The sequence below is a fragment of the Salpingoeca rosetta genome (genome assembly GCF_000188695.1).
Source record: "Salpingoeca rosetta unplaced genomic scaffold supercont1.12, whole genome shotgun sequence".
Taxonomy (NCBI): Eukaryota; class Choanoflagellata; order Craspedida; family Salpingoecidae; genus Salpingoeca; species Salpingoeca rosetta.
In genome coordinates, this window is record NW_004754922.1 from 612,676 (window position 1) to 627,675 (window position 15,000).

Below are 15,000 nucleotides of genomic sequence, written 5' to 3' on the forward strand. Positions count from 1 at the left end.
TGCCCTATTTCAACACACACACACACACACAGACACACACAGACACACAGACACACACACACACACACGTGCGCGCGTTCACCAACAGATCGCGGATAAGAATTATCACACACGCCTGAGACAGCAACAACAAGAACAACGGCAACCATGGAGGTACGACAAGAAAAGGCATACTGCTGTGCAAGTTGGAGGAAAATTAGATGCGAACATTGCGTCCTTTGAGGCCACAGACTGCAACAAGTGCCGCGACACTTGTCCAACACACTTGTCCCCCCCCCTCTCTGTCACATTAAAACACACACACACACACACACACACACACACACACACACACAATAGGTGTTGCGAGAGGCCATGGCATGGTACGAAAACGCCTCAGCCGAGTTCCGGCTGGACAAGCAAGGGATCGTTTTCTTGGACAAGTACTTTTGGGTCATGGCTGGCGTGGCTGCCGCGTACTTGCCAGTGGTGTTCTCCTTGCAAGCGTTTCTGAAGAACCGGGAGCCGCTCAACCTGCGCGCGCTGCTCGTGCTGTGGAACCTGATCCTCGTCGTCTTCAACCTCTACGTGCTGGTGTACATGGGCCCTGCTGTCATCAAGTGGCTGCGCAGCGGCGACTTCCTGGAACGCATGTGCTACATCCCCGAGGACGCCGCACAGGGGCCCGTCGCCATGGCCCTCTTCGCCTTTGCGCTGAGCAAGGTGCCCGAGATGATTGACACGCTGTTCATCGTGCTGCACAAGAAGCCGCTCATCGTGCTGCACTGGTACCACCACCTGACGGTGATGCTGTACTGCTGGAACATCACGTACGCGCCGTCCGTGGGCACCGGCGGCGAAGGCGTGCTCTTCTCCGCCATGAACGCCCTCGTGCACGTGATCATGTACACCTCGTACGGGCTCAAGGCCATGCGCTTCCGCCCGCCGGGCGACATGCTCATCACCGTCATCCAGCTCACGCAGATGGTGATTGGCGCGTACATTGCCGTGTATCGCATTACCAGCTGCCGCGTCATGCGCCCGTGGAACGCGGCTGGCGGCGTCATCATGTACCTCTCGTACTTCTATCTCTTTGCTGACTTCTTTTACGCCAAGTACATGCGGAAGAGGCCAAAGAAGCCAGCTGCTGCTGCTGCTGCTGCTGCTGCTCCTGCTGTGAAGACCAATGGCGAGGCAAAGAAGACCAAGTAGACCAACAACCAGGATCGGTGTCACGGTGGTGGTGATGGTGGTGGTGGTGGTGGTGGTGGTGGTGGTGGTGGTGGTGGTGGTGGTGGTGGTGATGATGTTTAGGTTGAAGTGGTGGAGGTGAGGATGAGGGTGCGGGACCGTTATGCCGTGCTGTCTCGTGATGGTGTGATGTCATGTGGTATCACTTGGTTTGTGCAGTGATTGTTAGTGCGCGCGTGCGTGTACATGTGCTCTGCTGTGTGTGCGCCCGTGTGTACGTGTGCTCTGGTGCGTGTGCGCGCGCGTGAGAGTGGTTTTTGGTGTCTTGCTTCGTGTTGTTTTGTCGTTTCTTTACCTGCGACTAGCTGAGCCCCCTTTGTTTCCTTTTAACCCACCTGTGACGCTTGTCTTCATATGGCGTGCGACCATGTGTGCGTGTGCGTGTGCGTGTGCGTGTGCGTGTGCGTGTGCGTGTGCGTGTGATGTTCTCTCGTGTCCGTGACAGCGATACTTCGTCCCCGCGCATGCGTGTGTGCACATGTATGTGTGTGTGTGTGTTTGTTGTGTACATGTATGTGTGTTTGTGCGCGTGTTCGCGTGTCACTTTGAGCCTTCTGTGCTTTTTCTGGCTGTTGACTGCCGCTGCGACAAGCGCGCGTGACTTGTTCTCTTCGTGTTGAGGGTGTGAGGCGCGTGCTTTGCTCGGGTGATGTGGTTCCCGTCCTTTCATTCACCTCCCCCTGCCATGTTCACCTGGCGAGCCGTGGCTGGTTTCGTTGCTTGCGTTACGCACGATTGGAAAACCAACACAGCGGGAGGGGTGGTCGGGTGAGCGAGCACCACGAGCATGCGCTGCCGCTGTTTCCAGCCCCCCTCCCCGCTCTCTACCCACTCTGCGCCTTCACCCCTCTTCCCCTGTCCGCTTTTGTTGCATGTATGTCACCGAATACACGCGCACACGCGAGCAAGCACTTACAAAGCGTTTATTCGTGCACGTGATGGCATCCAAATGAGGGGAGTGTGCAAGCGAACGCATGTGCTAGGCAACGAATCGAACTGTAACAGGAGGTGTGTGCATGTGTGTGTATGTGTGTGAGCGCACAGCCGGTCCAACAGACAGACAGACAGACGCAGACACAGACGCAGACACAGACACAGACAGACAGACAGACAGACACACACACACACACACGGGCCGGCCGTTTACACGCCGCTGTGGCAGCAGCAGGCGTCACTGCTGCTGCGGGTGCATGTTGATGTTGTGCGCGCGGGAGGGCGGGATCAAAGGAGTGGTGACGCTGGACGATGGCGCGTCAACAAACGATGCGGACACGGGCACGAGGTGCTCCGGTGCCGACGACACCACCACGCCGCCGCCGCCGCCGCCATGACCAGATGCCAACACGACAACGTGCTGCTGCTGTTGTTGGTGATGATGCTGCTGTTGATGTTGTTGTTGCCCCTGTTGCTGCTGCTGCTGCTGTTGTTGGATGGGGACCGCGATGGTTGGCAGCTGTTGGTGTTGGTGCAGCAGTGAGGGCGCCACCGTATACGCGTGGGACGAGGACGTCGGCAGCCGAGTCGCATCCAGCAGCGGGTGCTGGTGCAGCTGCTGGCCCAGACGTGACTGGGCATCCTGCACACTCACCACCGCAGGTTGCTGCTGCTGCTGCTGCTGCTGTTGTTGTTGTTGTTCCTCGACGTCCTGCTGGCTTCGTTGTCGCTGTTCCTGCTCGTGTTGCTGCTGTTCGTGTTGCTGCTGCTGGCGCGTGGCTGCGTCGTCGTCATGCACGGCCACCAGGCGTGCATCGAGCGGCAGTTGGGACTGAACAGTGGCGGTGGCGGGGGCGGTGGCGGCAAGTGAAGCATCGCCGCTGCTTGCATCACTGGTGCCAGGCAGCACGCCCACCACAGACACGGGCTGCCCCGATGGCCACTGCGCCGACGAGAGGGGGTGGCCTGCGGGCGCAACCACCACATAGTGCACCTGCTGTTGCTGTTGCTGTTGCTGCTGCTGCTGTGCATGTGTCTGTGCTTGTACATGTGCTTGTTGTTGTTGCTGCTGCTGCTGCTGCTGCTGCTGCTGCTGCGATTGAGTTGCGTTTCCATTGCCACTGCTGGGCGGCGGGGGCGCAGCGCTGCTTGCAGGCACCTGCGCCAACACAAGCACATTCTGCGGGTTGCTCGTCGCCGTGCTTACAGCCAAGGATGACTGGTGGGTGTGCACGCGCAAGTGTTGCGTGTGTAGATGTGGTTGCGTTTGTCGGCGAGTGTTTGTGCGTGTGTGTGAGTGAGTGTGTTTGTGCGTGTGTATGCGTGCGTGCGTGCGTGCGCGCGCGCGTGTGTGTGTGAGTGTGAGTGTGTGTGTGTGTGTGTCGAACCCGCAACCGTGTCCATAGAAGCAAAGCGAGCACACACACGCAAATCATGAACATGACAAGCAGACAACCTTGTCACACACACACACACACACACACACACACACACACACACACACACACACACACACACACACACAAGCCGTTACGGCGGTTGATGAGGGAAAGTGTTACCCGACTTTCGTTATTAACGCCCAGTACCCGGATGACGAACGTTTTGCGTACTCTACGTGCGATCTTCAGAGGTACAGAATGCGACAGAAGCAATATCACTACAGCATGCTAGTCCATTGACGTACTCCTATCTTGGGACTTGATCCCTCAAAATTAAACCATGAAGATAGGTAGCGTAGATACTTGGGTCGATATACCAACACGGATGAGTTAGCAGAATGCAGGCAATTGTCAGTAAGACACACAAACAGACAGACAAACAGACACACACACACACACACACACACACACACACACAGACATACACAAACACATTGGGCAACCTTGTTGCGGAGTGGATGCAGGAGGCGACGCCGTGCGTTGATAAACCAGTTGTTGACTTGCGTCATAGATAGGTTGAACTTGGTTGCCATGTCTCGCTGTTGGCACACGAACGCAAGCAGTGCCATGCCAGCCGTGGTGAGCAGGAGGTAGCCACCCTCTCAACAAGCAAGAACAACAGCGTGCGTGTGCAAATTCACACCCAACGCAACACACGCACACACACACACACATGCACACACGCACGCACGCACATGCGCACTCACACGCACGCACGCACACTCACACACACACAAACACACATCAATCAAGGTACCTTCTCCACGTCTGTTGGGTAGGGGTGGTGATGGTGGTCAAACAGCCACGCCTTGAGCATGTTTGTCGTTGACTTTGGGAGGTTGCTTCGCTTTCGTCTGCGGTCCGAAGCTCCGGTGCCGTCGGTTGATTCTGCCATGGCCTGGGCATGCATTTGTGGTGGTACGTGCTTGGGCGATGTTGGAGGGTGATGTGGTTGGTGTGCCTGTAGTTGTGCAGCCGAGAGTTGTTGCGGCTGTTGCGGCTGTTGCTGCTGTTGCGGTTGCTGCTGTTGCAGGGGCTGTGGAGGGGTTGGTTGTGGGTGGTGCTGGTGCGGAAGCTGTGGTGGGTGCTGGTTGTTGTGCTGCTGCAGTTGCAGTTGTTGCTGTGGATGTTGTTGCTGTGATGACGGGTGTGGTGGTGCTTGCTGTGGTTGGCTATGAGGAGGGGTGGGACCGGACGCAGAGGTGGGCAGGGTGGAGTCGGAGTCGGATGGAGCAATTCTCACGGGGAGGGACAGTCGCACCAGGGGCGGGTCTTCCGTGTGTGTGCTTATTGTGTGTTGTTGAGGAGTGACCTTTGCCATCTTCTGTGGTGGTTGCTGGGCGTCATCTTCCATGGGTGGTGGTGGTGGCGGTTGGGCGTCGCCAGCGCTGGCAGGCTGGCCTTCGTCTGGAGGCACCGCAGCACTCATGCGCCTTGTTCCTGAGAAAGGTGGAGAGGGAGGGAGGTTAGGGGTGGTTGGTTGGTTGGCTGCTGCTGATGGTGGATTGAATTGGCTGTCGTCCCCGTCGTTGTTCAAAAGGAGCAGGGAAGGTAGTGAGGAAGAAGTGAAGGTTGTGGGAGGAAAGAGGCAAGGGAAGGAAGAGGGCGCACGAGGGCGCACGAGGAGTACTATCAACGCCTAGCACGCACGCTCCACACAACACAAGACAAGCAAGCAAGCTGCCTGTAAACCTAGGCAGCAACAACAACAACAACAACAACAACAACAACAACAACAACAACAACAACAACAACAACAACAACAAGCCACTGGTAGCGGTTGATGTGAGCCTGCCAACGTGCGTCAACTGGTGGTTGGCGGACCAACAACAACGAGACAAGTCAAGCAAAGACGTTATTGAGCGCAGAGGACAACACACGTCAAAATAGACAGGTGTGGTGGTTGTCTGCTTCTTGCTTGTTGGCTTTTTGCTTCTTGGCTTTTTTGCTTGTTGGCTTGCTGCTTTGCCTCTTGTTTCACTTTCTCGCTTTCCTCTGTTGACGCCCCACCTGCGTGTTTTCCAACAGATTGGAAAGCAATGGTGCGAATCTGTTGTACATCTTGGCAACTTTTCTTGCTTGCAAGTTGAGCTGCCCCGAAACATCACAACAGCAAAAAAAAAAACGGCTGCTTCTGCTTCGGGTGTCTTCTTGCGTGCCTGATTGCTTGCGAAGTTGGCAACAAGGGGTGTGTCGCCTTGCTTGATTGATGACGAAGCAGCCTTTTTTCGTTTGTCTGTGGTTTCTGCTTGCATACGCTGACCATTCATTTCTCCTGTCGTTGTGAGAACTCAGAAAGCAAGCGCAAGCACAGCAAAGCAAGCACCTTCTTCTCCTTCTCCCTTCCAACTCATCAAGCAACGCGCAGCAAAGCAACAAGCCAAGATGGCTTCCTACCGCCCTTCCAAGTCGGGCTCCGACTTGTGCCTGCACAGTACGTCTGTGATGAGGAGAGGGGAGATGTTGATGGGAGGAGAGGGAGTGGAAGAGGGGGAGCGAGAGAGGTTGCTGTGCTGTTTGTTGGTGGTGATGATGGGTGTCACGCATGGCAACAGCCAAACAAACAAGCAAACAAGCATATGCGCTCACATGCACACAAGCTACAAGGATACACATACACAAAGGAACACGCAAGGGTACATGATGCATCCACAACACTCCTCGTAACCCCAATGTTAACCCCATCTTGCCCACGTTCTCCTCTCTCGTCTGGCATGTTGCAGTCGTGTACTCGTTCTTCCTTCTCCTCACCGCCGTGCTCGGAACCGTGGCCATCGCCTCTCCCTTCTGGCTCACCACCCCCTCTGGACTGACGGGCACCTCCCAGGCCATTGGCATCGTCTCCTGTGCGTGCTGGAGCCCCTTGTTCTCACACGCTGGGTTCTTTGTGCTGAGCTTGTTTGCTGGGCGTGCGAACGTCGAGTGCCTGGCTTTTCCCCGCTTTGTTTTGTGATGAGCAAACGTATTGTGTGAGTTGTCGTGAGCTGGCGTGATGTGTGAGCTGGCGTGATGAACACTCTGTTTGCCCAGCTTCTTCACATCTCACCTACCGTGTCCCTCGCACCTTCATCGTGCCGGCCCCGCCGCTTTCTATCACCCGGCACACAGTCTGCTCCGACAAGAACGACCTGGATACCTGCGAGCGCTATGGCGACTCTCCCAAGGATATCCCCATTGAGTACTGGTACGTGCTCGTTCACATCTGACAAGTCTTTGTGCGTTTGGTGGTCGTGGCAAACAAAGCGGAGGGAAGAAGAAACATCTTTCCTCCTCCACTTCTGTGTGGCGTCTTTTTTCACTTGCAAGCGTTTGGGTCAATGGGTAAGAGGAGTGGATGTGGTCACTTTTGGTGTCTTTCTTACATTTCTCAGCATCTTCTTGCTTTCTCGGTCTCACGCATTCACTCACTTCCACATCCCTCACGCACTAACTTTCACACGTCCACAACCATGCCACTCCACTCAATCGCTTCTTTGTGACAGGCGCGGCACTGCTGGTCTCTTCGTCTTTGCCATGATGGTCACATGGCTCTGCTTCATCTTCTCCCTCTTCACATGCTGCGCCTGCCAGGGCCTCACTGTACGTACACAACATGGCTGCCGTGATGTGATGCTGTCCCGTACGCTATTCCATGTTGTGGGGTGCGTGCATGTGCATGTGCGCCTGTCTTGGTGCAATCCTCCCGCCGCATTGTCACGACTGACACCACCTCTTCCTTCCAAACGTGTCTGTGTCTGTGATGACGTCCTTCACCACAACAGCGCCCACAAATCGGTCTCCTCTTCCTCTCCGGTGAGTGAGCAGTAGAATTTTGTGGACTCTGCAGCCGGGTGTACATGCGTACAGTGAAGGGATGTGTTTGCTCATTTCATCCCAAACGCACCCCCTACAGTAGTTGTTCCTCACGTGCATCGATGAATGTGATGGGGTCTTCACCGTGTCGTTTGCTGACGCTTTTGCTGGCTTCCTCTGCGCTCTGTCTTTGTTGGTGTTGTGCGCAGCTATCTGCGTGGTGATTGCCCTGTTCCTCTTTGGCGCCGGTCTCAAGGACGCCGGCTTCTGCGGCAGCACCAAGCGCTTTGACCGCGGCGACTGCGACCTCGGTTACTCTGGCGGCCTCGGTGCGTGCGTGATTGTATGTGTGATTGTGTGTGTGTGTGTGTGTGTGTGTGCGTGTGTGATTGTGTGTGCGTGCGTGCGCGTGTGTGATTGTGTGTGCGTGCGTGCGCGTGTTTGGTGGGTGTATGCGCTGGGAAGCGCCTCTTTTCCCCTTTTGCACCAAAGTGAGCATCACATCATAACGCACCATGCCATCGCTTCTTCCTTTCATCATCATCATCATCATCATCATCATCATCATCGTGTCAACTGCGCTGCTCCCACTTCACACGTGTACACATGTGCATACACTGTCGACGTCGTTCGTCATCCACAGGTGTGGCCACGTTTGTGTTCCTGATCATCTCGGCCACCATCTCCATCTTTGTCAAGCCTGCCGAGGACCAGATTGCCTAAAGTGGCCGCTGCATGATGGCAGAGTGCCCACTCAACACCCGGCAGCGGCAGCACTTTCACACCACCGCCACCAGCATCGCTTTCTTCCCGCATATGTGTGTGTGTGTGTATGTGCGCCTTGGGTGCTGTTGTTGTTGCGGCGTGTGCGATGGTTCTTTCCTCTGCCTCTTGCCCCTTGTGAAGTTTGCGCGCTGTTGAGCGTTTGCCAAACAGCTGCCGCTGCCTCACGTTCCTTCCATTGTTTTTGTGTTGTGATGTCGCATGCGCTGTGTGCTGCTTGATGTCATCTCGTGTTGTGCCGGCTGTTTTTGTTGCTCCTACCGACGGCTCAAAACAGGGAATTGGTTTTGTCTGCTTGCTGACGCAAACGGGTCGTTCTCCTCTGTCTGAAGGTGCTGATGTACTGGCTGTCCAAACCACGTGTGGTGTCCAAACCTCCACAATGAACAATTACACATTCACACCGAGTACGAATAACAAACAATTGGTCACAACAGCAGGGGATGCAAGCAAATTAAAGGTGCTCTGTGTGTGTATGTGTGTGTGTGTGTATGTGTGTGTGTGTATGTGTGTGTGTGCATGTGTGCGCGTGCGTGCGTGTGTGTGTGTGTGTGCGTGCGTGCGTGCGTGCGTGTGCGTGTGCGTGTGTGTTCACGTGTGTGTTCACGTGTGTGCCACGGCTGGGGGCGGGTAGAGGATGTCGTAGTGGCCGGGCCGGTAGAGGAGGAAGACGAGCGGCTCCTGCCCGTCCGGGATGACGTGCTGCGCCGCTGTCTCCCCAGCAGACTGCACCCGCAACCAGGGCATCATGGGAGGTGTGTGTGCGTGTGTATATGTTGGGGGGGGGGGGTTAGAGGTGAGGGTGGAGATGAGTGCGATAGAGGTAGGGATGCGGGCGGTGATGCGGGTGGAGGGGGGGGGGAGAAAGGGGTTGCACTGATAGCGATGGCAATGGTTGAGGGAAGCCTAAAAATAAAGCGCTCACACACAGACAGACAGGCAGGCACAGACACACGCACCCTGTCGAGGTAGGCAATGTTGACGGCAACGCCGAGTGCCTGTGTGAGGGCGATGATCTGCAGGTGTTCGCAGTCGACCCCAAACGGGTCCACGGCCCGCGCACAAAACGCCGCCACCGTCTCGCCGCCCTCAAGAAACGGCAGAAAGTCGTCCACGTGCGTCTGCAATGCGAGCGAGTGTTTGTGTGTATGTTTGTGTGTGTATGTTTGTGTGTGTATGTTTGTGTGTATGTTTGTGTGTGTATGTGTGTGCGTGTGTGTGGGTATGTGTGTGTGTGAAAATATGCGTGCGTGCAAGTGAAGTTCGAAACACGCATGCGCATCATCGACGAAATGCCGCTGCTCAAGGCAAGCGGGAGCGCACAAACCTTCATGTGAGCGGCTGTGACGAGGCGAAAGTAGGCGACAATGTAGTTGGAGAGCCCGTCGTCATTGAATGTCGCATGCAACGCCTCCTATACGTATGCGAACACACACGCACACATGGAATGTGGCAGAACATGTGATGAGTGAAGGTGTTGGTGGTGGTGGTCGTCGTCATCATCAATGTCAGGGTGATAGTCTTGCAGCTTGCATACTCCTCATCCCCAATTCCATCATCATCACCACCACATCGCCCACCGCCCACTGCCACCGTCAACAGCGCACCATGGGCTCGTCCTTCAGGCGGGCAAACTGTTCCTGCACCGTCTCGTAAAAGTCTTCTGCGGTAAACTCTGGATACCCCGCTGCAAGCGCCATGTCAAACGTCTGCTTCAGCGTCTCCAGGAACCTGTGTCCAGGGCCCAGGGGGTATGACGGGGGCACGTATGTGAGGGGGTGCGGGCGCTGCAGTTGATTGGAAACAAGCACGGCAGCGGCAGTGCCCGTAGCACGAAGCAGAAGGTGTTGTCACATCATGCAACGGTTGTTTGTAATACAGCGGTAGTGATGTGAAGCATCAGGGCGTGAGAACGACAGGGCAAACTGCACGAAGAACAAGGCACGCTCACCCCGGCAGCTTGTCTTTGTGTGCAGCGAAGTGTTCTGCGATGCCATACGCGTATGCGCGATAGAAGCAGTTGCTGAACACAAGCCACACAGAGTCACAAAAAAGGGTTGCACATGAGCGACAGCAGCAGCCAGCCAGGGCATGCAAGATGACAGGCAGCGGATATGAAAGAGTTCAGATTGCCCCGCGGTCATGCCAGATAAAGCTCAAGACAGGAGCAAAGCTTCGACACACCCGTCACCGCGAGTCTTGCGCATCTTGGGAAACGCATCCAACATGCTCTTCATGCAAGAAAGCAGACAAAGGTGTGTTGTTGTGTCGAATACGACGTGCGTTCAGACCGGGCGGGAACGCACGAGGAAAAGAAGGCACAGGGGAAGGCGTCGATGGTGAGGCAACACACATCAAAAGAGAGAGACCAATAGAGAGAAGGAAGAGATACACAGGCAGATAGATGCACACATGGACAGAGAGGCAAACAAACACACGTACAGACAGAGAGACAGACACACACACACAGACACAGACAGACACAGACACAGACACAGACACAGACACACCTTGATTTTGGTGGTGAAGAGTGGATCCCCGTATTCGGCGAGGAGTGTCGACGTGTCCATCACATCAGACATAAGCGGCGCGGACTCTGCCACCTCCTTCTTGATGGCATCCATTTGTGCCATGATTTCTTGGTCACGGTTGACCTCGTCCTTGCCCTCACTCATGGTTGCGTCAAAGTTGAAAGCCTATGGAACCAAAGGGAGCGGTAGCAGACGCCAGTAATGGCAATGAGAGAATTAGAGGTGAGAGAGGTGTTTGGATGGTGGACAAGCAAAGAAGAAGAACTGGTTGGTTGGTTGGTCTGTGTCAGCGCCGATTTTTGATGGATGTTTTCTACCAATCGCCAAGACTTGCCACAAGAAGCTGCACACTCCTCCAATCCCATCATCACCATCAGCCATCCCTTTCAGCAGCATTTGCATCGCTTCCCTCGCTCGTCGGTTGACGCGTTTGCTTTCTTTTCTCAAGCCACCTTGTTAACGCACAACAGCTGCCATGCCTGCCGGGGGCGGAGGCGAGGTCATCACGCTGCAGTTTGGCAACTATGCCAACCACGTTGGTGCACATTTCTGGAACTTGCAGGATGCCATGATCGATTACACGGGCCAAGAGCCAGAATCGGAGGTGCGTGCGTGTGAGAAGGATGTGTGCAAACGTGTGTGCGTGTGTGCAGAGTATGCATATTATGCGTGTCTGTGTGTCTGTGTGTCTGTGTGTCTGTGTGTCTGTGTGCAGAGTGTGTGCGTGTGTTGATGTGTGTGCGTGTGTGAGAACTGGACTGGTAGCACCATCAAATTTGTGGTACGACAACAGCGCGACACAACACCATTCCTCGTTGCTGCGCTCGCACAGCAGCTTGCTCGGTTGGTTCACAACACTTGCGTTGTTTTTGAACCTCATTCCAACCGCGCTGCTTGTGGCTGAAGGACCCCATCAGCCACGATGTGCTCTTTCGGTGCGGCGAGACACCATCTGGAGCGCCGACATACACACCGCGGCTGCTCTTGTATGATCTGCGAGACAGCACCAGCGCATTGAGCCAGGTTCGGAGCCCGGGGTGCTGTGTTGCGTGCCCTAGCATGGCTGTATGTACTCTCGCGTGAGTTTCAGTATGTGTGTGTGTGTGTGCGTGTGTGCATGTGTGTGTGCGTGTGTGCATGTGTGTGTGTGTGTGTGCATGTGTGTGTGTGTGCGTGTGTGTGTGTGTGTTCGAATGTGCATGAAGCTCATTGGCACATGCTTCATATGCAGGAGGGCGTTTTGTACGGTGACGCTTCCCAGCAGGCTCAAGTCGCGTCGTGGGACGTAAGGACTCTTGTTTGTTTGCTGTCTCGACTGAACACGCTGAAGTCTGTCGCTTGCGCCATCTCACTTTGGTCATGGGATCGCTGCCCACGCGCAACACTTGTGGCATGTCTCACATGGCACGTCTGTCTGCGTACCTTCTCGCACCTCCATTCCACAACGCCTTGCAGCCGGAGCGCGTGGAACGCCTGATGCAGCCGCTCGATGAACCGAGTCCATACCACCAACACCTGGAGCAACTGCAAACACAACAGGTGCTGCATCATTGTGTGTGTGTGTGGGGGGGGGGGCTATCGAGCGTTGTGGTTGCGTTGTCGCCGCTGTCGCGTTGTTGTGGACGTGTTCATGCTTGTGTACTACGCTCACTGCCACCACTACCACCATCACTAACACCCGCCACTAACACCCACAGGCGGGGGATCGAGGGCACTCCAAGTCTGAGTTTGTGGTTGAGACGGAGCACGTGCGGTCATGGTCAGATTACCTCCGCCCACTCCTCCACCCCCGCACCGTCAACGTATGCCACGTGGTGTTTGTATGTGTGTGTGTGTGTGTGTGTGTGTGTGTGTGTGTGTGTGTGTGTGTGTGTGTGTGTGTGTGTGTGTGTGTGTGTGTTGGTATCTGTAGGCGAGCGACGTATGCGATTGTGCGTTTGGATGTGGCTCCTTGGCAATGCGCGCTCGTGCGCGCGTGAGTTGTTGTTTGCGGCCACAGCCTCATGCCAGCGTGTGCTGCCGTGTGGGCTACATGTGCAGTTGGTGCCAACGCACTGCCACGAGGACCCCGCCGTCGCCTTTGATGCGTTTTGGCTCGCGCGACCGCTGCTGCAGCCGACAGCACAATTTATGGAGACGTTTGAGGACCGTGTGCGTGCGTATATGGAAGAGTGCGACACGCCGTATGGATTCCAAATTGTCGCAGACGCAGACACCGCGTTTGCCGGCATTGCTGCCGGTGCGTGTCAGCTGATCACACTCGTGGTGTGGTGTGTTTGTTTCGGGTGAAGTGAGAGTGTGACTCACTGAGTGGCTGAAACACACACATATGCTCATGCGCTCTCAGCAATCCACTCATCCGCGCGCGCACACACACACACACACACACACACACACACATCTTCTCCATGTTCCGCACGGCAGGCGCAATACAACACCTACGTGACGAGTACGGGCGCAAAGGGATCATGTGCTATGCGGCGCACTCGCCCGGGCATTCGCTCGGGTACGACGCCGCCACCGCGCACCCGGAGCTGGACGAGGAGCACCAGGCAGCAAAGACGGCAGCACACGCCCAGCACAGGCTGCGGTCCGCAGCATACCTCATGGTGTGCTCGTGATGGGTGGTGGTCATGATGGAAGAGATGATTGCCTTTGGAATGTGTATGTGTGTGTGTGTGAGTGAGAGTGAGAGAGAGAGAGAGAGTGTGTGTGTGTGTGTGAGGGAGAGGGCGCGCGCGCGCGCGTGTGTGTGTGATCGATGAGCAAGGAGTGACGATATCACAGCCTTTGTGACATTGCACGCCCCTAAATATGCGCTTGATACATGTGTGTGTGTATGTGTGTGTATGTGTGTGTGTCCAGTATGAGTGTATGCAGTACGGCGCGACATACATTCCGCTCAGCACACACGACGCGTGGCGAGGTATGGCTTTCGGAGCCGTCTGTGCTGCCGCGGATGCGGAAGATGCTTGCTCCATGTCTGTCATGGAACACTCCGTGTTGTGTCGGTGATCATACTCACCGTCATCACCACCACTCCCATCAACATCGGCCATTGCTGGACAGATGGGTCCCCTCGCGCGTTTCTGCGCCTTGACGTCGACTACAGCAGCCGCTACCACACCAGCGCCATCATGGCCGCTGCCATCGACACAGCCACCCTCCCCTACAGGTCTGGCCAGTCGCGTGTGTACCTGTATCTGTATGTGTATGTGTGGTGCTGACTGTTTGCCATGTGTTGTGTATTCTTGCCACCACTGCCACGACAACTTCAGAACTCGTTGCCTGTGCTCTGCAACGTTCACCCGTCGCTCGTCCTCGTTCTGCTCCTCAGACTGCACTCCAGCGACGTGTCGTTCGCCCATCTCATGTCCGCCCTCCAGGGGCCCGCATCCATGGCCGGTGGGTGTTTGTAGTTGGAGTGCGTGCATGTGTTGTTGTTGTTGTTGTTGTTGTTGTTGTTGTTGTTGTTGTTGTTGTTGTTGTTGTTGTTGTTGTTGTTGTTGTTGTTGTTGTTGTTATTGTTGTTGTTGTTGTTATTGTTGTTGTTGTTGTTATTGTTGTTGTTGTTGTTGTTGTTGTTGTTGTTGTTGTTTGTTGTTGTTTGATGTTTGTTGTTGTTGTTGTTGTGTTGTTGTTGCACACCAGACTGTGGATCACGCACTGCACCAAGTTTAGGCGAAGGAAGGGAACCTGAATAGCAGGCAGTCCTCTCAGCCCATAGATTTCCTTGTCTCTCTTCCCAAGAACACGCTACCTCGACTCGCCTTCCACGTTAAGGGGGTCAAGTTTGTCAGGTCGATACCTCCCTATACGTAAGATCCAGAATGGCGCCTTCCCCTGAAACATAAGGGAAGCCGTATGGTGCTCGCGCGAAATACCCGTGGACCGACAAATAGGTCGCACATGCGTCGTTAACATCACATCAACTCACAAGTATTTTGCGCTCTACAATTGTCTACAAGCTGTATACAACCCTTGTCACTGTTTGTGGATCGGGGTTTGTGCGTCCGCGCAGATATGGCGAGTTGGAACAAGAAATTACTCAGAACGACGGCTAGGCTTGAACAAACTGAAAAACTTTCATGGAGTGGGGATTCGACCGCTTGACGGGTGCGTGCTATGTTGAGTCCTCGGTGACGGTACTGATGCCAATGATGTTGTTGTTGTTGTTGTTGTTGGTGGTGGTGGTGTTGTTGGTGTTGTTGTTGTTTGTTGTGCGTGTGTTGTGTTGGAGAGAGTGTGTGTGCGTGTGTGTGTGCGCGCGCGTGTGTGTGTGCGTGTACCTT

At 55.1% G+C, this 15,000-nt stretch overlaps 5 protein-coding genes across 5 annotated transcripts in view; 3 read left to right on the forward strand and 2 right to left on the reverse strand.

Annotated features, from left to right (window-relative positions):
• PTSG_05210 (fatty acid elongase) overlaps positions 1-1,253 on the forward strand; it is a 1,682-nt gene extending 429 nt beyond the window's left edge. Inside the window, exons 2-3 of the mRNA XM_004993731.1 lie at positions 33-153; positions 340-1,253. Coding sequence (XP_004993788.1) covers positions 148-153; positions 340-1,191 — 858 coding nt within the window. The 5' untranslated portion in view covers positions 33-147 and the 3' untranslated portion in view covers positions 1,192-1,253. The remainder of the gene's footprint in view (positions 1-32; positions 154-339) is intronic.
• A 1,148-nt stretch (positions 1,254-2,401) lies between these two features.
• On the reverse strand, positions 2,402-5,569 carry PTSG_05211 (uncharacterized protein; the record flags this gene model as incomplete). The annotated part of the gene is made up of 3 exons (XM_004993732.1): positions 4,360-5,569; positions 4,046-4,141; positions 2,402-3,382 (listed from the first exon to the last, which is right to left on the reverse strand). Exons 1-3 carry the CDS (start codon positions 5,029-5,031, stop codon positions 2,402-2,404), a joined length of 1,749 nt encoding a protein of 582 aa, XP_004993789.1. The 5' UTR covers positions 5,032-5,569.
• A 261-nt stretch (positions 5,570-5,830) lies between these two features.
• On the forward strand, positions 5,831-8,587 carry PTSG_05212 (uncharacterized protein). The gene is made up of 7 exons (XM_004993733.1): positions 5,831-6,036; positions 6,326-6,448; positions 6,711-6,786; positions 7,085-7,181; positions 7,364-7,394; positions 7,604-7,723; positions 8,038-8,587. The coding sequence occupies exons 1-7, from the start codon at positions 5,988-5,990 to the stop codon at positions 8,115-8,117; spliced, it is 576 nt and encodes a 191-aa protein (XP_004993790.1). The 5' UTR covers positions 5,831-5,987; the 3' UTR covers positions 8,118-8,587.
• Positions 8,588-8,780: 193 nt separating this feature from the next.
• PTSG_05213 (uncharacterized protein) lies at positions 8,781-10,852 on the reverse strand (the record flags this gene model as incomplete). Its single annotated transcript, XM_004993734.1, has 7 exons — positions 8,781-8,903; positions 9,137-9,298; positions 9,505-9,591; positions 9,785-9,908; positions 10,129-10,200; positions 10,362-10,408; positions 10,688-10,852. The coding sequence occupies 7 exons, from the start codon at positions 10,850-10,852 to the stop codon at positions 8,781-8,783; spliced, it is 780 nt and encodes a 259-aa protein (XP_004993791.1).
• A 169-nt stretch (positions 10,853-11,021) lies between these two features.
• PTSG_05214 (uncharacterized protein) overlaps positions 11,022-15,000 on the forward strand; it is a 5,818-nt gene continuing 1,839 nt past the window's right edge. The window contains exons 1-10 of the mRNA XM_004993735.1: positions 11,022-11,312; positions 11,615-11,731; positions 11,940-11,993; positions 12,164-12,247; positions 12,406-12,510; positions 12,749-12,947; positions 13,133-13,317; positions 13,574-13,634; positions 13,778-13,883; positions 14,046-14,113. Of these exons, the coding sequence (XP_004993792.1) occupies positions 11,184-11,312; positions 11,615-11,731; positions 11,940-11,993; positions 12,164-12,247; positions 12,406-12,510; positions 12,749-12,947; positions 13,133-13,317; positions 13,574-13,634; positions 13,778-13,883; positions 14,046-14,113 (1,108 nt within the window). The 5' untranslated portion in view covers positions 11,022-11,183. The remainder of the gene's footprint in view (positions 11,313-11,614; positions 11,732-11,939; positions 11,994-12,163; positions 12,248-12,405; positions 12,511-12,748; positions 12,948-13,132; positions 13,318-13,573; positions 13,635-13,777; positions 13,884-14,045; positions 14,114-15,000) is intronic.

What these genes read in the sequence shown, in the direction of transcription:
- PTSG_05212 (XM_004993733.1), top strand. Translation starts at nt 5,988, where the DNA reads ATGGCTTCCTACCGCCCTTCCAAGTCGGGCTCCGACTTGTGCCTGCAC. An exon ending in CTCCGACTTGTGCCTGCACA is followed by an intron (nt 6,037 to 6,325) that starts GTACGTCTGTGA and finishes GGCATGTTGCAG; the next exon opens with TCGTGTACTCGTTCTTCCTT. An exon ending in CGGTCTCCTCTTCCTCTCCG is followed by an intron (nt 7,395 to 7,603) that starts GTGAGTGAGCAG and finishes TGTTGTGCGCAG; the next exon opens with CTATCTGCGTGGTGATTGCC.